General features: G+C 37.9%; 1 protein-coding gene across 5 annotated transcripts in view; it reads left to right on the forward strand.

The window, feature by feature from the left end:
• The window catches only part of DYNC1I1 (dynein, cytoplasmic 1, intermediate chain 1), a 340,924-nt gene that overhangs the window by 88,748 nt on the left and 229,852 nt on the right, over nt 1-22,324 (forward strand). For all 5 annotated transcript variants that reach the window (XM_011974691.1, XM_011974695.1, XM_011974694.1 and 2 more), the window contains one exon: nt 17,346-17,461. In XM_011974691.1, coding sequence (XP_011830081.1) covers nt 17,346-17,461 — 116 coding nt within the window. The remainder of the gene's footprint in view (nt 1-17,345; nt 17,462-22,324) is intronic.

The raw sequence follows: 22,324 nt of genomic DNA on the forward strand, positions 1-22,324 counted from the left end.
ATTCTCCTGCCTCAGCCTCCCAAGTAGCGGGGATTACAGGTGCCTGTCACCACACGCAGCTGATTTTTGTATTATCAGTAGAGACGGGATTTCACCATTTTGGCCAGGCTGGTCTTGAACTGCTGACCTCAGGTGATCCTCCTGCCTTGGCCTCCTGAAGTGCTGGGATTACAGGCGTGAGCCACCACACCCGGTCTCTTCTCTAATTTATTTTCCTTCTATTAACTTTGAGCTTCATTTGTTCTTGTTTTTCTAGTTCCTTAAGGTGAAACATTACATTGTTTAATTTCTTTCTTCTTTTTTGATGTAGATGTTTATTGCTATAAACTTTTATTCCATACGTTTTTGTGTGTTGTGTTTCCATTTTTGTTTGTCTCAAGAAATTTTTACATTTATCTTTTAACTTCTTCTTTGACTCATTGGTTGCTTAGCAGGGTATTGTTTAATTTTCATGCATTTGTGAATTTTCTGAAATTCCTTCTGTTATTGACTTCTAGCTTTATACCATTGTGGTCAGAAAAGATATTTGATAAGATTTTAGTCTTTTTAGATGCTATAGTTTAAATGTTTGTCTCCTAAACTCATGTTGAAATTAATTGCCATTGTGACAGTATTAAGAAGTGAGATCTTTAAGAGGTGGTTAGGTCATGACGAGCCTTTCCTTCATGAATAGATTAGTGTAATTATCATGATAATGGGCTTGTTATTATAAGACTGGATTCCTTATTAAAGGACAAATTCAGCTCCCTTTTGTCTCTCTTGCCCTTCTATCAGGGGAAGACATGGCAAGAAAGCTCTTGCCATATTTGGTCCCTTGATCCTCAATCTTAGACATCCCAGTCTCGAGCACTGTGAGCCAATAAATTGCTGTTCATTATAAATTAGCCAGTTTGTGGTATTCTGTTATAATAGCACAAAATAAAGTAAGACATTAGATTTGTTAAGACTTTGTTTGTGGCCTAACAGTGATCTGTTATAGAAAATATTCCATTTGCAAGTTGAGAAGAATGTATATTTTACAGCTGATGGATAGAATGTTCTGTTTATGTCTGCTTGGTCTGTTTGGTCTATTGTGAAATTTAAACCTTATGTGTCTTTATTGATTTTCTGTCTGCCAAAAGTGGAATGTTGATGTCCCTTACGATTATTATATTGCAGCCTATCTCTCTCTTCAGATCTATTAATATTTGCTTTCTATATATAGGTATTCCTATGTTAGGTCCACATACATTTATAATTGTTATGGATATAACAACTGTGGAGTTGACCCCTTTATCCTTATACAATGACCTTGTCTCTTTTTACATTTTTGAATGAAGTCTATTTTAACATATCTAACATATATAGCTACTCCTCCCTCTTTTGGTTTACATTTGCGTGGAATGTATTTTTTTTTTCATCTCTTTATTTTCAATCTATGTGTGTCCTTGAAGTGAGTCTCTTGTAGACAGAGTATTTTTTATCCATTCAGCCACTTATGTCTTTTGATTGGAGAATTTAATCTGTTTATATTCAAGATAATAATTGATAGGTAAAAATATTCTACTAACATTTTGTTAATTATTTTTTACTTGTTTTGTAGATCCTTTGTTCTTTTCTTCCTGTCTTGCTGTGTTCTTTTGTGGTTAAGTGATTTTCTCTGGTGGTATGTTTTGATTTCATGCTTTTTATTTTTTGTGTATCTACTATAGGTTTTTGCTTTGTGGTTACCATGAGGCTTACAGCAAACATAGGCATAGATATTTTATATTATATTAAGGTGATAACAACTTAATTTTGCTTGCAAGAAGAAAACTCTGTACTTTTACTACAGTTTCCTCCCACATTTTGAATTTATGTCACAATATGTATTTTCTTATATTGCATATCCAAATTATTGTTTCTCTTGTTATTTTTAATAGTTTTGTCTTTTAACCTTTATGTTAAAAATGTTAGTGATTTGCACACCACCATTAGATTATTAGATTATTCTGAATTTGACCGTGCACTTACTTTTAACAGTGAGTTTCTTAATTTCAGATGTTTTTGTGTTACTCATGTTAAAATAAAAATTTTACACAAATTAAATTTAATACGGTTTAATTGAGCAAAGAACAGTTCACAAATCAGGCAGGCCCCTGAACCAGAATAGATTCAGAGCAACTTTATGCTGCTGCATGGTTGGAGAGGATTTATAGACAGAAAAAAAAAAAAGTGACATACAGAAAATGGAAGTGAGGTACAGAAACAGATGAATTGGCTACAGCTCAGCATGCCACAGTTGAGCCCAATATAAACAGTTGGCCACCTTTTTTTTTGGCCAAAGCTTGGTGATAGGTACAAGAGTAGGTTACAGTCTATTTACACATCCAGATAGGTTGCAGTTCACTATGTATGAAGGAACCATTAGGCAGAACTTAAAATATATAAGGAGACAGCTTTAGGCTAAACTTAATTTTATTTTCATTAGTATCCTTTTCTGTCAGCTTGAAGAACTCCCTTCAGTTTTTTTTGTAAAACAGGTGTGATGGTGATGAACTCCTTCAGTTTTTGTTTGGGAAAATTGTTATCTATACTTCATTTCTGAAGGACAGCTTTGCTGGATACAATATTCTTAGTTCGCAGATTTTTTTCCCTTTCATAGTTTGAATATATTATCCCACTCTCTCCTGATCTGCACAATTTCTGCTGAGAAATTTGCTGCTAGTCATATTCAAAATCTTTTATATGTTATTTGTTTCCCTTTCTATCTTCAGAATCCTCTCTTTGTCTTTGGTTTTGGACAGTTTGATTATAAGATTACTTTGGGTAGCTTTGTTTGGATTGAATCTGACTGGAGACCATTGATCATCCTGTACCTGGATATTTGTATTTTTCTCCAAATTTGGAAAGCTTTCTGCTGTTAAAGTCATGTGTTGCTTAATGATGGAGATGTGTTCTGAGAAATGCATTGTTTGGTGATTTTGCCATTGAGAAAACATCACAGAATGTACTTACACAAGCGTTGATGGTATATACCCTATGATGCTTCTAGGTGATGGGGTATAGCCTATTGCTCTTAGGCTACAAACCTGTATCGCATGTTACTATTTTGAATACTGTAGGCAGTTGTAGCACAATGGTAAATATCTGTGTATCTTAACTGTATTTAAACATGGAAAAAGTACAGTAAAAATATGGTATAAAAGATAGAAAATGGTACACCTGTATAGGGAACTTACCATGAATGGAGCTTATAGGACTGGAAGTTGCTCTGGGTGAGTTAGTGAGTGGGTGGTAAGTGAATATGAAGGTCTAGAACATTACTGTACACCATAGACGTTATAAATACTACACTTAGGCTGTACTAAATTTATAATTTTTTCCTTTCTTCAATAGTAAATTAACCTTAGTTTACTGTAACATTTTTACTTTATAAACTTTGTAATCTTTTTAGCTTGTTGACTCTTTTGCAATAACATTTAGCTTAAAACACAAATACATTCTACAGCAGTACAAAAATATATATTTTTTAATATTCGTATTCTATAAGCTTTTTCTATTTAACTTTTTTTTCCTTTTTAAACTTTTTTGTTAAGAACTGTGACATAAATATGCCCATTAGCCTAAGCATACACAGCGTGAGGGTCATTAATATCACTGTCTTTCACCTCCGCATTTTGTCCCACTGGATGGTCTTCAGGGGCAGTAATACATGTGAAGCTGTAATATCCTATGATACCAATGCCTTCTTCTGGAATACCTCCTGAAGGACCTGGCTGAGCCTCCTCATTAGAAATGTCAACCTTTTCAGAAATATGTTGATGGCAGTTTCTTTTTTTCATCATCATTTGCTTGTAAGCAGATAATGTACTACAGACATTCCTTTGTATTAATGAAAACATTTTGGTGTTGAGGTTCATTTTCAAAATTTTTATGGTTGCTGTTGAGGTCTGAAAAATATTTTTGTAAACTTTCACTTTTTGTTTTCTCTTGTTTCTTCTTCAGCTGTGTGTTCCTGTTTCAGGTTTAACAACTCTTCATTAGTCAGTTCCTCGGGAATCACCTCTAGGGATTCCTCAATGCCATCCTAATTCCAACCCAGGTTAAAGTTGGTTTGCTGGCTGGGTGTGGTGGTTCACGCCTGTAATTCCAGCACTTTGGGAGGCCAAGGCAGGTGGATCACGAGGTCAGGAGTTCAAGACCAGTCTGGCCAAGATGGTGAAACCCCATCTCTACTAAAAATACAAAAAATAGCCGGGTGTGGTGGCAGGCGCCTATAATCTCAGCTACTCGGGAGGCTGGGGCAGGAGAATCACTTGAGTCCGGGGGGCAGAGGTTGCAGTGAGCCAAGATCCTGCCACTGCACTCCAGCCTGGGCGACAGAGTGAGACTCCGTCTCAGGAAAAAAAAAAAAAGTTGGTTTGCCATCTCAACCATAGCCTTGTTGACATTTGTAGCTTCTTTATCCTTACCAAATCCTTTGATGTCATGGAGAAGACACTTGAGTGTTTTCCTGATGTCATTCATACACTCCTTGGTGACATGACTCCAAGCCAAAGCAAGGTTCTTGATGCAGTCATAGATGTTGTAATCCTTCCAGAATTGCACCCGTGTCTTCTCAGTGCCTTCTTTCATTGCAGCAATAGCTTAGGTAAAGGTCTTCATTAGACAGTAGGCCTCAAAAGCTGCTATAATTTTTTGATTCATTGTTTGGATCAAAGAGGTGGTATTTTGAGGGAGAAACACCACGTTTATTTGGGATGAAGATCACCAATAAAAGGAGTATGTGCAGAAACATTATTAATGATAAACAAAATCTTGATAGATATGTTATTCTCTAAATAGGAAGTTTTCATTTTGTTGGCATAGCAATTCAGGAGGGCACTTTGGAAGAGGAGCTGGGTCATGCATGACTTCTTATTGTTCCTGTAGTACACTGGCAATGTGTGCTTATTGATATTGAAGACCCTAGGGTTCTCACTGTGCGAGAACACAATGGGTTTCAATTTGTAGCCTGCAATGTTGCCCCAAAGCAAGACTGTTACCCTGTCCTTAAATGCCTTGAAATGTGATGTTAACTTAGCCTTCTTATGGATGTAAGTCCTTTCAGGCATTGTTTCCACAATAGGGAGGTTTCATCCACATTGAAGATTTACTCTGACAAGTAATTTTCCTCCACAATCAGCTTATCTAGAGTTTCTAAAAATTCTTCAACTGTCTTCACATCAGCACCTGCAGACTCACCTGTCACTTTCATATCATGTAGTGAATAAAGATTCTTAAATCATTTAAACTACCTTGACTAGCAGTAAATTCAACATCATAGTCACATCTAGCCTTTTCTTTCAACGTCACAAACTTTTTGCTTTGGCTGTGGTCATTGTGGTCCTGAGAGGGATACAATTCTATGCCTGGTTTTCAATCCAGGTCATTAGAAGTTTTTTGCCTATCTGATATAGGCCCTTCTTGAGTATTTGTTAGTCTAGTTGTCTTCAATGAAGTAGCTCCTTTAACAGATTCCATCACTTTGTTCTTGTTCTTTAAGATAATAGCTGTGGCTGAAAGGGACAGGCCTCACTAGTGAGGAATAGTCATAACTGATTTTCACCTTTGTAGTCCTTAATTACTTTTAAATTTATTTCTAGGTCAATCACTTGATATGGCCTCTTACTGGTAACATTAGCAGTGGATTTTGTATGCTTAGAGGCCATGATGAAAAAAATAACATCAGATTAAGTCAAGCACAAGATAAAATGATGCATTAATGAGACATAGTAATCATGAGATGTATGCGACTGCTGCTGGCATAACACTGCATACTGTTGTACAGTAAACTTTTTTTAATTAGTAGAAAGAGTACACTCTAAAATAACAATCAAAAGTATGGTAAATACATAAACCAATATCATAGTCATTTATTATCATTATCAATTATATACTATACATAATTATATGTGCTATACTTTTATATGAATGGCATTGCAGTGGGTTTGTAAACACCAATAACACCACAAACATGTCTAATGTATTGCCCTATGATGTTACAACAGCTGTGATGTCACTAGGTTATAGAAATTTTTCAACTCTAATAATCTTATGGGACCACCATCATACATATGATGCATTGTTGAAGAAAACATGATTATGTGGTTCATGATAGTATTTCTTTAAATAAGCTTTCTACCTTTTTATCCTTTTTACTCATTCTTAAACTCCTAAGACTCAAAATGTATCCTTTAATTCTATTCTATGAATCCCATAAGCATTCTTTATTGCTTTTCATTCTTTTTTCCCTTACATTATATTTTTATTATATTTATTATTTTTATAATATATTTGTTATATCGTATTATATTGATACATAATATATTAATGCATTTATTATATATAATATAATATATTAATGCATTTATTATATATAATTAATATATTATATTAATATATTTATTATATTTTCCCTTATATTTTCAAATTACCTGTCTTCAAGTTCATAAATTCTTCTGCTTGATCAATTCTGCTGTTGATGTTCTTTGTTCCATTTTTCATTTTGTTTTTGTATCTTTCAGTTTCAGGATTTTTGGGGGTTTTTAAAAATAATTTCAACCTCCCTGTTAAATGTCTTATTCTGGTCACTTATTGTTTTCCTTATTTCATTGAATTGTTTCTCTGTATTTTCTTGAAGTTTGCCGAGCATCCTCAAAACAATTATTTTGAATTCTTTGTCAGGCAGTTCATATATCTTCTTTTCTGTAGGGTCAGTTACTGGCACATTATTTTGACCCTTTGGGAATGTCGTGTTTCCCTGATTGTTTTTGATTCTCAAGGCTGTGCATCAGTGTCTGTGCATTTGAAGGATGTACATGCTTATTCCAGTCTCCACAGACTAGCTTTGTCTGGTAAGTCCCTTCCACATTCACCTTATCCAGAGATTCTAGGCAGGCCATCTGGCATGGCTCCAAAGTCCCAGTCCACTGGGGCTGATGTGGTGTTGGGGTATGCATGAAGCCTGAGGCAGCTGCAGCAGACTGGAAGCCCTTAGCAGCTGAAGCAGGCTGGAAGCCCTTGGCAGCTGAAGCCTGCCTGCCACTGAGAGCTGTCTGGAATCTCCTGCCACTGAGAGCTGTCTGGAATCTGAGGCTGCTGAAGTCTGCATGATAGTGGTGTGAATCAGAGACTGAGTCCACCTTGCAGGCATAAAGCTGGAGGCTACAGGATCCTGCCTGGTGCTGGGGCAGATCTGTAGGCTCAGTTTGCAAGTACCAGCCTGGCATCTGGGGCCATGGGGGTCTGCCTGGTGCTGGATTTTACTTTTGTGAGCCTGTTGTTGGGATCCAAGGAAAAGTCCTGTGCTTGCTTCCCTCTCCTCCCCAGTTGATGGTAACTCTCTTTGTACTGTGCCACCTGGCGTTGGTGATGTGGGTAATGTAAAACTGTCCCTTTTGCCCTCTTCAATGTGTATTTTCTTATTATTGTGCTACAGCCAGGTTCTATGATTGCTCCATTGTTTTCCTTCACTCTTGTGAAGGTATTTTCATGCATGGTTATTCAAATTAATGTTTCTCTGGGAGGACAATTGCTGGAGAGTCATATTCTGCCATTTTGCTCCACCCCTCTCTTACCTTTTATTCCTATTTGCTTTTTGATTAATGTATTCTATCTCCTTATTCTCTCTGTATCATAAGGATCTGGCATAGTGCTTTGCCCATCATTTGCAGTTGCTTATATGATCTTGACCAAAGTAGTTCCTTTGCCATTCATCCAGGAAACTGTATCCCACCCATGTAAAAATATTGTAGAAGGAAGAAAATAGCACCATTATCACTCTCATTCTGAGGGACTCATCTTTCAGAAACTCACCTGAAGAAATTTTAGAATACTAGGAAACTCTATGGCAGCATCTTTAATGTATACTGATGATGAAATATCATGATATGAATAGCAAGAGTAAAAATTAATAGATATTATTTTATCCTTGGCCTAAGAATATGAAGATATTCTTTTATTCCTTAGTCTTGACTTACTTTGTCATCTGGCCAAATAATTCTTTGTCTCTGAGAATACCTTTCTTAGTCCATTTATGCTGTTATAACTAAATACCACAGGCTGTGTAATTTATAAATAATATAGATTTATTTCTCACAGTTCTGGAGGTTGGGAAGTCCAAGAAAAACGTACTGGTTTGGTGTCTTGTGAGGGCCTTATTGCTGCACCCTCACATGGCAAAAGGGCAAATGCTGTATCCTCACATGGCAGAAAGTAGAAGGGCAAAAAGGACCTAAGCTAATTTCTTGTAGCCCTTTCATTAGGCATTAATTAATTCATGAGGGAATACCCTTCATGATGTAATTATTTTCCAAAAGACCCCCCATCTTTTAATACTACAATGGGGTTTAAATTTCTATATAAATTTTGGAGGAGACACACTCATACCATAACAACATCTGTTGCTGATTTTATCTGCTTGCCTTTCAGGAATCATTCCTGCTCTAGAAACTGCCTATTATTGCAATGACCCCTTTTGGTTTCCTGGCTTCTGAGTGCCACACTCTGGCTTCTGATTCAAGCTCCTGCCTCTGCCACCTTATCTACCTATACTCCTCTCCTGCCACCTTATCTACCTATACTCCTCTCCTGCCACCAGATCTAACCAATGCACCATCAGCATTATAATATCTAGTTATTAAACACACTGTGATTTCTATTCAGAGACCATTGCTAAGTGTTATTTGTGATTCACAGTTTGTGGAATCTCAAGAATTTCTTCAATTCCTGAAGTATATTTTAATTCTGGCTCTTCTGTCTCTTGGTACACGTTCTTGCATTCTCATACTAAAACAAAATATTCAACTAATCTCAGAGTAGATCTATCTTGCAGCTTTACCTTCCATTTTTTGTAGTATGCATAAAAGGTGTAATATTCTCTGATATGGGCCTTTATTTGAGGATTAGCTGGTGACATCTATGGAATTCTCACAGCAGCCATCTTACCTAGAACTTTGGCTATCTGAAGCCAGTTCTCCAATGCTGTCATGTTCCAAGTCATAGAGGTAGTACAGCTCTCTTTTTACAATTTTTTTTTTGCTTTTCTTAAATATGAAGCACGGAAACATCAAGTTGGCTATATATAGTTCATCGCTGTCAGAAATCAAAGTATCCGAATTTGAATTGTATAGTATCTCACTGATTCAGTTGGACTTTAGTGATGCTCATGCTAGTGGTGGGAGTCATGCAAAAGTGTTCTGAGAGCTTTCATAACCCCTGGGAAGCTTGCAGGTGATGGGGTCTCTCCCCTTGAATCCATCCTTCATCGGTCAGATTTAGCACCTGCTTGGAGCAAGTGGCGTCAGAAAATCAATATTCATGGCAGAAGCCTTTCTTTTTTTCCCTGTTCAATTTTATCTCTAAACATTAAGAAAATTAAGCATAGAAAAATTGGATATCCACCGGCAAAAGAATGAAGTTGGACCACTACCTCACATTATATACAAAAATTAACTCAAAATAGAACACAGATCTAAATGTGAGAGCTAAAACTATAAAACTCTTAGGAGAAAACATAGGTTTAAGTCTTTGTGTCTTTGGGTTAGGCAATGATTTTTTAGATATGTTACCAAAAGCACAAGCAACCAAAGAAAAAATAGATATATTGGATTTCATTGAAACTGAAAATATTTGCACTTCAAAATACACCATAAAGAGGCAGGAGAATAGCGTGAACCCAGGAGGCGGAGCTTGCAGTGAGCTGAGATCGCACCACTGTACTCCAGCCTGGGCGACAGAGCGAGACGCCATCAAAAAAAAAAAAGAAAGAAAGAAAGTAAAAAGGCAACCCACAGAATGGATGAAAATATTTGCAAGTCATATATTTGATAAAGCTCTAGTATCCACAATTATAAACATTTCTTACAACTCAACGATTAAAAAAAACACAAATAACCCAATTTTTAAATGGGCAAAAATTCAAATAGGCATGTTCTCCAAAGAAGATATACAAATGGCCAGTAAGTTAAAGAGAAAGATACTCAACATCATTAGCCATCAGAGAAACATGATTCAAAACCAAAGTGAGATATCACTTCATATTCACTGGGATGCTATAATAAAATAAACAGATAATGAAAGTTGAGGAGGATGTAAAGCAATTAGAATGCTAATACACTGCTAGTGGGAATGTAAAGTGGTACAGACACTTTGGAAAATAATTTGACAGGTCCTCAAAATGTTAAATATATAATCACCTGCCATGTGACCCAGCAGTTCCACTCCTAGACACGTATTCAAGATAATTGAAACTATCTGTCTACACAAAAATGTGTACAGCCATCTCTCCATATCTTGGGGGGATTGGTTCTAGGAATTCCCCTGTTCCCAGTTACTGAACTCTGAGTATGCTCAAGTTCTTTATAGAAACTGGTGTACATTTGCACATAACCTATGTACATCCTCCCATATAAATTAAAACATCTCTGTATTACTTATAATACCTAATACAATGTAAATGTTACATAAATTGTTGTTATAGTGTATTTTTTTTAATTTATATTTTTAAAAATTGTGATATTGTTTATTTTTGAAGATTTTTGATCAGCAGTTGGTTGAATATGCAGATATGGAACTCGTGGATTCAGAGGGCCAACGGTATACAAATGTTTGTAGCAGCATTATTCCTAATAACCCAAAGTGGAAACAAACAAAAAGTCTAACAACTGATGAATGGATTAAAAGTAATGTACAACCATACAGTGAAATCTTATCCATCAATAAAAAAGAATGACGTAATGATACATGCTACAACATTGTTGAATCTTGAAAATATTAAACTAAGTGAAAACAGTGAGACAAAAAGGCTACATCTTTTGTTATTCCATTTATGTGAAAGTAAGTAGAAAACATATTAGTGGTTGGTAAGGCTAAGCGAGGTGGGAATGGGGAGTGACTGCCAGTAGGCACAGGATTTTTGAGAGGATAACCAAAAGGTTGTGTAATTAGATAGTGGTGATGGTTGCACAATTTTGTGAATATACTAATAACCACTAAATTATACAGTTTAAATAAGGAAATTTCATACCGTGTGAACTTTATTTCAATAAAAAAATTAAGGCAGTCTTGATCTTAAGTCTCTGGTCAACCACCTCTGCTGCTTCTCTGTGCCTTTCATAACCAGCTCCCTATCCAGTCCTTGACGTGTCAAAATCATTTTTCCATTTAAATTTTTGGCCTTTATTTTTCAAGGTAACCAGATAGTTTCTTTGAAATCTAGTGGGTTTTCTTTAGGCCTTCACATGTAGGCACAAAACAGTGCCTCTCCTCTTATTTCAGGATGTAGATGCAATGATTCTAGAAGCTAAAGTTCCATTGTTTATGCTTCTGAAAGGAATGGAGCTCTTTTCAAAACATGTGGAGAAAGCCAGGGCATTCCAGCTTAGTAGATAACTCTATGCTTTGCAAGAATTTATTCTTCATAGTACTAAAAATAGTACTTAAAGTTTTCATACCCAAAATATCATTCAGGTTTTTCTCAAATTTTCCTTTATCTTTGAAATAAGAGCCACATAAAGTATATTTATTAGAATTCCATTGGTAATGTACATGTTTCTCATGCTTTTATATGGGAGTAAGTTTGTATAATCCTAACTTTCTTCAACTTTAGTAACTATCATAGATCATGCTTACATCACACTTGGAGCTTCATCGTTTTTGGATAACACAACTTTATAAATAACTAGCAAAGTCATACTAACCTTACTGTGAGTGGATAGACAAAGTGTCAGTTGAGCCAGAAATGGAAAGGGGAATGGGGACAGTGATTCATATAATAAAGTAGTTTTCTTCTTGTGATTTATAATGTCCAATCAAGGACAAATGGGCAGAACCTGGGTGGATTGGACTATGCTAGTGTTAAACTGGAAATCGTTGCACCTTGAGCAGTGGCAAATAACCTTCTCAAATTTCAAGTAGCTTTATTTTTTATTCCTTATTAAGACCTGATTTTTCTTTTCGGAAGAAACATTTCAACTTTCGTGCAATATGGATTTGCTCATCCAGCTTTCTTAGCCAAGTTGACAGGACAAGGTGAAAAGAAACTCTTAGGGGAAAGTCAAACCCTAGCTCTGGGGAGATGTTGGCTCTATGTCACTTTAGGACAAGACCAAGTCAGCTTGTCAAGGATCTGTGGTTCCACTGCCCAGTCTGGAATCATCTGTCTGACTTTTTAGTTTTATATCTAGCAAAGATTCTTGAGCCAATTTCTTAATATTTTGTACACTGCAATCTGCTTTCTGCAGCCCTCGTCTTCTCACCTTTCCCTTCATCTTTTTACCTGGCTTGTCTCATAGAACTTCATAATGAAGTTCAAAGATGGCTAGCCCTTTCAGTGGCACTAAAGCCTCTAGAGTAGCCTGGGATCTGATGGCAGGGTGGGGAAGCTCAAACAGGTCTGCTTAAACAATGAAGTTTTCATCTCTCCACTCTATCTAATGTTTTTAAGCCAGTGATACTCAACCTTTAGCAGGCTTCAGAATCACCAGAGTAAGGGGTTGTGGGGAAAGGGGGAAGGTGGGCAAGCTTCCTAAAAGAGATTGCCAGACCCCAACCCCAAAATTTCTGACTCAGTGGGTTGGGGTGGGGACTGTGAATTTTCCTTCTAACCATCTCCCAAGTGTCACTGCTGCTGGTGGGGTTAGGGACCACACTTTGGGAATCTGCTCTAGGATTTCTCCAGTTTTGGTTGGCTCTGGGCACAATTAATCCAAATATATGAGGCTTTATTGTACTGCATAGGTGATATTGAATATTTGTTTTCCCACAGTTATTTAAAGCATTATAGTTCAGTAATTTTAAAGTTTCAATAAACCCTTTTATTTTAGCAAGGTGAAAATACGCCGTATGATTTTAAAATGATGCTATGTCAGCCAGGACATACATAATTTGAGTCTCAATTTGTATTTCTACATTTTCTCTCTCCCTTCCTGCCTCAAACATTTATTCAGTACCTGCTCTAAGGGCCAGGGTATTGCATAAACTAGTAAAGGATAAATAAGTATCTTTGCAGTCTAGTCATGGGAGACAGACATGAAAAAGAAGTGAATACAGTCATGTGTCACATGATGATGTTTTGGTCAGTGATGCACTGTGTATTATGGTCGTCCCATATGATTATAATACTGTATACTTACTGTATCTTTTCTATTTTTAGATACACAAATACTCAACCGTTGTGCTACAACTGCCTACAGTATTTAGTACAGTAATATGCTGTACAGGGTTGTGGCCTAGGGGCAATAGGCTATCCCATCTAGTCTAGACGTATAGTAGGCTATACCATCTAGGTTTGCGTAAGTACAGTCTGTGATATTTGCACAATGACAAAATTGCTTAACATGCAATTCTCAGATGGTATACCCATCATGAAGCCACACATGACTGTACAGTGACAAGTACCAAGGGCTGTGGCAGCAGTATCTGGGTGTACAGTGAACAGGGCATGAGCTATGCAGGAGGGGTGGTGGGATGGCAGGAAAGGTATCACAGAGTCGGAACTGAGGAGCCAGCATGGAGTCTGTAGCCTAACTAGAAGGGACGGGAACTGCGATGGTATGAATGCCACAGTGTTGTCTTGCTCTTCCTCCTTTGCTTAGTTTAACTTAGAGAACATCCCTAAGCAAAAGGTCTTTGCTATGAAAGGACGAGACCTTCCGGTCATCCTTTCTGGACTGGCTAGGGCTGGGAGTGATTGTGTGGTACTTAACTCAGAAACGTAATCCTTTCATTATGTCCTAATAATCTAAACCAGGCTACTTCTCAAGAATTCTCTCTCATGCTTATAAAATGATCACATGTGCTGGGACCACTATATTAGGTTTCAAGAAGTGTGCCTCAATGAGTGGATGGTCATAAGGCATTAGAGAACAGCAGGAAAACAAGGTTTTTAAGTATAGTTTCAAAGTTTTTAAGTACATGGCCCTGGGACTTACTTTTGCATAGAGCCAAAACCCAACTTTGTCACTACCTTTGTGATTTTGGAAAATTTCTTAACATCACTTGAGCTTCAGTTTTCTCATCTGTTCCCATTTTAATTGGAATATGATATAAAATTTTAATGAGAATAAAATAAGATGACATATGAAAAGTGTTTGGCATATTGTAAGTCCCTGATTACTAAAACAGCAGCAAAATAGGCACAAAGAATAAAAGCATTTGATATAAATGCAGCTTCATCCATCCAGAGATCATATGGAAAGATACAGTAATCTACCAGTACCCTCTAAGAAGTGTTATAAGGAATTGCTTTAAAATTATAAATTATTTGAGACAGATTCACCCTCAAGCCAGAAGAATCACAAGTCTATCAGTGTCTCAGCTGATCAGTACATTGGGAAAATCGAATGATGACAACTCAGCTTTTATTTCTTTTTGATGTCTTGGGTACAAGTGGGACCCTGAACTCACAAACATAGCATCAGTGAAAAACTGGTTGAAACTTTTCAATGATTGTTGAGAAAAGAAAAGGTTTTGTTTTAGTGGGATAAACACACTTACTCCACCTACGTTTTGAAAACAGATGTTTCAGAGGAAAAGAAGTTAAGGAAAAGCAAATGAACTCTCCCAAGCAGCCACATCCTATCCATGTGCCCATAGAAAGAAATTAGGAGTATGATTCTCATTTTATTGTCAGAGATCATCTTCAACTCTACTATCTTAAGGAATCTTTAATTTAGGACACTCCTAAATCTGCTTTCTCTGATTTTCTTCGACAAATATAAACATTATTATAATCCTCAGAAAAGATAAAGTAGAGCTGCTTGAGCCAAGAGCCACTTAATAGGTACCAGGCACTAAACTAAGTGCTATATAAACATTAGCTTCATTCAGTCCTCACAACTCAATGACAGGTACCCATTTTACAGAAAAGAAACATGAGGCTTAGAGAAGTTTGTCACTTGTCCAAAGCTTTCCTCTACTATTCAGCTGTATATTCAAAGCAGAGCTATGAACCCAGTTTCAGAATGAGTGCCTGACCTCACCATTGTGCCGTATGGTCTCACCTGCTGGTTTCAGTCCGCCATGGTGGAGTATCAAATTACACATCCGCCTCCTGTTGCCCAGCACCTGTTGCTGGTCCCAAACGAGATAGGGCTGCAGCTAACATCATGTTAGCAGGATGCCCTGGAAACCCTGCCTGTAGGTGTAGCTACCATTTAACCAGAGCTGGAGCTCCCTGGGTCTCATGCAGGTGTCCAGGGCATTGAGGGTTTAGGGTGATCTCTCTGGGCTTGGGTGACCTCAATTTGAAGTGGATTATTTTCCACTTCCTTGTTTATAATAAAGACTGATCTACTGGGGCCTCGGAAAGCAGCAGAGAGGCTTTGCCTCAAGCAGTCCTGTGATGTCTTTTCATGTTTTCTTCTTTAGGTGTTTCAAGAAAGACCCATTTCAGGCAGAAAAACATTCTTTTCTGACCCAAGGAGGTTTTAAAATAATACCTTGAATGTCTTACTTTGAAACTTTGAGGCTTTTCCCTCATTTGGTGATTTTGTTTCTGATATGTGATGTGTACTTTCCCCATTTCTGTGTAAGAAGGGGGCAAGGTTTGTCACTTGTGCAAAGCTCAGCCTGGGCCCAGTCTGGCCTCTCTTGCATTCTGTGGCCCAGAGCTCCCAGTGAAACAGGCCCGTGTGGTCCAGGCCTGCGTGGAACCTGGGCTGCAGTCACGGGCACTTAGACCACAGAGACAGCCAGCGAGGCTTGTCCTCTAACCAGTGTTTGTTTGTTTATTTGCTTGTACCTACTTTGAGCACATCTTAGATTGTGTTAGTAACTCATAGACAAGAAGAATTTTTGTTTTCCTACAGTGTTTGGGAAATTGTATGTGAAAATTCCTAACTGTGCCATGCATTCTCTCACTTTATTCCTATTAATAATAATTTAAAGAAAAAGAAATAAGACTGTGCCATCCGCTAGTAACAATTAAGGACAATAATATGCATAGAGTACTCTTCTGTTGCTCCTAGAGAGCTAGGGAGTGCAGGATTTTGGTTAAATGGGTAGTATGCCTTTTTTTCTTTTTCTCTCGCAGGGACGCACACACTCCATGCCTGGAAATTTTTAGAAATATAGTAGAATATGTCTAATACTAATAATATAATAACTATATACTAAAAACAATGTTCCAGAAGCTGTTTTAAAATATATATGTTTGTAAATTATGTACATATGACTACATAATATATATGTGGCATATGCATTATGTGTATGTGGTACATAGACATTACCCATAACAATCATATTAGAAAGTACCTCTGTCTCCATTTTACAGATGAGGAAGCAGAGGCACAGAGAGATTAGTGACTTGTTCAAGATGAGACACACAGCTGGTAAAAAAAGGGGTTATGTATTTAAGCACCAGGTGATACTATTATACCCCCACTACTGGATGCTTCCTGGGTGTCTTAGGAGGCACTTCCGATTTTTGCAGCAACTCAAGAACTCACCAGTAAGAACCTTAGTTAGGAGTTTGAGTTGGTAGAAAAACAATGGACCAATACTTGTAACCTTTCTTCTACAATTTACAAGTTGTATATACTTGGACACATCTCTTAACGGAATCTCACTATCCTCATCTGTAAAATGGAGATTATGACATCTATCCACATACTTCATAGAGGTGTCATAAAGGCATGTAACATAATGAATCTAAAGACCCCTAAAGACCCTTCAAGTGCTACATAAATATTCAGAAATGGTTCCTTACATGGTCACAGTTAGGTCTGGAATGCTGTGCTAAGGCTTTTTCACTCTGAGCTCAGTGCCCCTTTTCACTCTTCTGTGCTCTATCAGTGTGTCTTTCAAGCAAATTCATATGCTGATCTGTGTTAGTTCCTATTCTGCAGAATTGAGAAGCGTTATACTCACTCTTTAAATACAATCCCCTCACTGCTATGATGGAGAATGTGTTACACCACTAAGGAACCCACCTCTCTTTTTGTTTTTTCAGATTTAAGAAACATTACTTTCCTTTTCTCCTTCTTTCCTAAGAGACTAGAATCCTGTATTGCAAGTGACAGTTCCCTCAATAAATTTTAACCAAGCAGAATCTGGGATGCTCAGAATGGAAGAGGTCTCATGTAAGCTGGACCAAGACTTTACAGATAGGAAAGTTGAGGGTCTTATCTGACATCACCCAGCCTATAAGGGCCAACGTGGGCCAAGAGCCCACATGTCCTGACTTCCAGCCCAGAGCCAGTTCTGCTTCATGATCCTGCCCCTTGCACTCAGAAGCTGAGGATATTTGTGGTTTGTTTGTTTTAGTGCTTGCTTTTATTACTGATAGCTCTTCTGCAAGGAATGCCTCCCCTCTCTAAGCATTTATTCTTTGTTACTTACAGAAGAAGACTGCATAAACTGGGCGTGTCAAAGGTCACCCAAGTGGATTTCCTGCCAAGGGAAGTAGTATCCTACTCAAAGGAGACCCAGACTCCTCTTGCCACACATCAGTCTGAAGGTAAACTATGTCTTCGGCTTACTTTCCTTATTATCTCTGGAGAAATCGCCAGGAAGTAACATCTTCCTTATTGATTTCCTCTTACAATAAGAACTCTTCGTAGGATACAAACTAATAACACTGAAAGCCAAAGGCTCCTCTGAGTTTGAAAGCTATGGAGAGGGAACTCAATGACACTCTTCCAAGTGACCTGGCAACTTTAAATTAGATAAACTAAAGAGGTTTATCTCACTACATCGAAATCATGTAAGGAGAACAAAAATCAACAAAGAACAATATTATAGAAATAGTGCTGAATTTTATCAATAAGAATACATTAAGCATACCTTAAGAATCTTAAGCATACATTAAGATTCATCATTTGCATGGGTTAGCAAACTATAGCCCACCACCTGTTCCCAGAAATAAGGTGCTATTAGAATACAGCCACATCCAACCATTGACATCTGCGGTTACTTTATTGCTGCAGTGGCAGGGCTGAGAGGTTGTGAAAGAGACCTTATGGCTCAAAAAGCCTAAAATCTTTAATATAACCTGGCCCTTTACAGAAAACCTTTGCTGACCACTGATTTGGTTTGCCAATTGAGGTGACAACACACGAGAGTTTCTGACCACAATTTAAAAGTATTTTCCCGTGCAAACTTCCATTGAGGTGAATGGAAATTGAACCCCATAACTTCTTTGTGTATGCCAGAAAATATCAAGTGAAAAAGTCACATATGGATATCAGAGAATCATAAAAATCCACTCATAAGAGAAGTCGAAGTTGATAAATACCTCCTAGAATTCAAAACTTTATCAGAGCGAGATTATACAAAAGCAGAAGAGGGAGATGTGTATTCTGAAAACAGGATAAGTGAAGGTTTCATTGTTAGAGGCTAACGTTGTTATAGCAAAACAAATCCTCTTTTTACTTTATGTTATTTTATTTTTCAGTGTGGTGAAGAGGATGTTGGAATTCTGGGTTCCTTGTTGTTATGTAGTAAATATGGACAAAAGCCATGAAATACAAAAAATGATTAGCATTCCCCACCTGGTGATTTACAAGAAATATAAAAATCAGTGCACTTTTGTTTGTGCAAGCTACAGGTTTTCAGTTTTGGTTCTAAATAAATAATGCCAAAAGCAAAGTGAATCAGATTCCTTGAAGTCCAAGGTGCCGTCAGGCATTCTGAAAATCTTTCCTATACAAACTGTTGTGGGGACAATTCTTTTGTAGCAGGGCCTCCATTTTTCAAGCCCCAGTGAAATGAATTTTAGAAGCAAACAAGTAGCACCCTCTGGTGGTCAGCTTTTAAACCAAGCAACCCAACAAATGAGACCTGTGTATTAACGTGGCTGAAAATACAAAGTTGGGGGGAAAAGAAAGAAAAGAAAAAGAAAATACAAAATTAGAAAAGCCTGTGAGAGTTCACCTAGTCTATCCTTGGGCCTCCAGACAAGAACAGGAAGATCGTTAAAAAACATCCTCACCACCCAACCAAAACATTTGTTTGACTTAATTTGCTGCCAGAGGTATTTGCAGAGCTGTAGCTGGAGGCATGTTTATTTAGCCCAAAACTTGACCCATAGCATAAAGTTATACAACTGAAATAGGAGAAGGAGTGAATTATTTTTTTAAATGTGTACTTAAGATATTGGAAGTGGTAAAGAAATATTTACAAGGGAAGATAAATTAAGGATGAAAAGGCATCAGCTCTAACGTTTTAAACTGGAACACATCAAAAGGAAAAGGCTGTACATTCCGTTTTATTACTGCAAGGAGAGCTTAGGAGCCCTCATTATGCTGTGGTCCAAGCAGCAGGAAAGGAGGAATTTATTTCTCAGCCATTGGCAGAAGTTCTTTCTGTTTTGTTCACAAGATCCATCAAGCTTTTTTGTGGTAAAGGGCATTTAGATGGTTCAGATTCCACAATACAGAACCCAAAGCTAGCTACCGTAGTTCGTGACATTTAAGCAATCCCGGATGGATTTGGACAGAAAAACCTTTCAATTTGGGTTCAGCAAACTGCCCCTCCCCACAGGCAATGATGCCTTGACCCTTGGCTGCCGGCAGTCACCCGGCTGCCTGACCATCTAGGGTGCTGGTGCTCACTTTCACCTGCTGTGGGGAGGTGGTTGGCAGGAGAGCTGCGCAGAGCAGTGGACACTTGGCAGTGAGGTTCTACCATGCGGCAGATGTGGACTGGCTCCACTGTGGGGTTTGAGCTGTGGCAATGTTTTCATGACAACTGCGCCTTTCAGTGGCAGAAAACAACTACTGAATTTTATGACACAATGAGGCTCTTGGGTGGCTAACATTTGAAACTGTGGCATATATGACATCCACTTTGGCTTGCTGTTGCCCATAATGTAGGAAGGCATGCTGATTATTTTTTGTCATTGTTTAACTGTGAGCAGTTTAATGATATTCAAACTAATGATCTCAGAGCATTGATTTGTTCTGCCTCTAATGGATTCTAGTGCATTCAAGTTTTTACACATTCCCATTTTACTTTTGAAAATGAAAGGAAGGTACTTTGGATTTGCCCAAGCTTAAGTGTTCTTTCTCTACTCTGCACTGCAATGAACGTTCTCATCATAGTGGCTATTAATTTTTGATCATAATGATCTGTTATGAGAAACACTCCAGAGTGTGATATAAACAAGCAAGATATAAGTATAAAGTCTCCATGAATACTGTTCTTTCAACAAGGTTAGACCTTCCTTCTCTCCAAGGAAAGAAGGCCGAAAATGGGCAGCACTGACTTGGAGAAGGATACCTTTGCCCCAATATGTTTTAAACACATAATTTTATTCCCAAGTAGCAAGAAAGGAAAAAGAAATTATGGTCCCCTCCAAGGCTACCTCTGCGTTGCCTATTATGAACCCATTTCTGTACTGACCATGAGGTCCTGAGCTTAGGGAGCCAGTCTTTTGCATCTTTATTATAGAGAGTAAATGACCGGCTTATCATAAATACCCAAGAAATGCTGTTGAATGACAAAGATAATGCCAGACGTCTCTAGAAAACCAATTCACTATGGTCCCCCCGGGGGAATGAAATTTCTTAATTTGCTGGAAAGATGCAAGTCGCACTGGAGGAAGGAGGAGGAAATTTCCACAACCTGGTGCATAATGCATAGTTTGTTTTGATAGTCACCTGGTATCTTGTGGTCAAGGTTTAATCTCTGCTCAGGCCCAGTAGCAAACCAAGATATCTCTCTCAAAAGAAGAGTAGTAATGCAATAAAGAGGCCACATTATTATTCTAAAATCCAAGCACCCCTGCTGTGACTCACCTCTTAGGGACATTTGTTTGATTTCCTATAGACTCTTGGGGCACCATTGGGTCAGCTGGACCATAATTTCCAAGTAGTATAGCCATTTGAGAGTAAAAACTTTCAAACCACTGGGTAAATGGATTGAATAACTACACGCAAATGTTGAACATGTTGCCTGCAAAACCCAGAATGACCCACTAGGCATTTTGACTCTTAATGTTAAAGAATTGAGGTATTCCCATATACTTTGGAGTTTATCAGATGACTAGACCAATACAGACTTTCTTAAGGTAGTGGATCCTTATATTTTCAAAGATTTTTTCCTCCATCCTCTGGTCTACATAATGTCTTAACTAGATCTTATAGGTACCAGCTACAGCTTCCTCTCCAGGTTCTGCTGACATGATGCTCCATGTTGAAGGTGAGATTGTCAAGGGCTACAGGTACAGAACTGGCTCAGCCCTGATGTAGGATGATGAAGATGCAAAGAGAAAGGAGCTAGGTATTTGGCTGTCAAGCAAGGCTTAGTGTAGAATATGGTTTGGAGGTACTCCCAGGCCTCCGTATTCTTACCTGCATTCAATTTCCCATTATTTCCTGATCATTGCTGTCACTTTCACATAGGTCACCTGGTGACACTAGCAATTCCACAGACCTTATTCAGAAACCCACAGAATTTAAACTTTGCTTTTGACTTTGACATTTCTGTAGACACTTATCACAAGCACAGAAAGTCTGTGGGTCTATGCCTAGAGCTAAAATATAGAGACTTGAGCCTGCCATCTATTTCTTAAAGCTGTCCAGTCCCGTTAGAAGTATCCACCTCACCCTAGCGTCTTTAAATTCTTCATGCCATTTACATTATTCAATAGCAATGAAAATTTGATCCCCTAAGTCCTTCTTTTCAATGGACACTTGATTAAAGATCACCATAGAAGAAAAATTATGTAGCTATTTGTTACAGTTGACAGATTCCCATTCCCGAACTCTTACTGAATTTTCACTTCCTTTAGCGTCAGCCAGGGCAGATAACCAACATCAGCTTCCCATGTGACTGTCTTGTGATGGTAGTTTTTGTACCAGACTGAGTTTGTGGTTGCTGACAATAGAAACTAACTCTAATTAAATTTAAACAGAAAAAAGATTCGTTGAGAAGATATGAGATACTTAATAGAATTGACAAAAAAAAAAAAAAAAGAGCCAGAGCATTAGGTTTGAAATAAAAAGTAAATTAGGTAGCTGCTATGGACTGGATTGTGTATCCCCACAATTCGTATATTGAAGGCTTAACCCCTAATATGACTATATTTGGAAAAGGGCTTTTAGGAGGTAATTAACGTTAAATGAAGTCATAAGGGTAGGGATCTCTAATTGGTGGCCTTATTAGAAAAGGAAGAGAGAGAGAGAGAGGTCTTTCTCCCTGTGTTTGCATTCACCGAGGAGAGGCTATGTGAGGACACAGCAAGAAGGCAGCTGTCTGCGAGCCAGAAAGAGAGCTTTCACCAGAAACTGAACTGGCTGGCACCTTGATCTTGGACTTCCCAGCTTCCAGAACTATGAGAAAATAAATTGTCCTTGTTTAAGCCACCCAGTTTATGCTA

This window comes from Mandrillus leucophaeus, unplaced genomic scaffold, assembly GCF_000951045.1.
Source record: "Mandrillus leucophaeus isolate KB7577 unplaced genomic scaffold, Mleu.le_1.0 Scaffold148, whole genome shotgun sequence".
Taxonomy (NCBI): Eukaryota; Metazoa; Chordata; class Mammalia; order Primates; family Cercopithecidae; genus Mandrillus; species Mandrillus leucophaeus.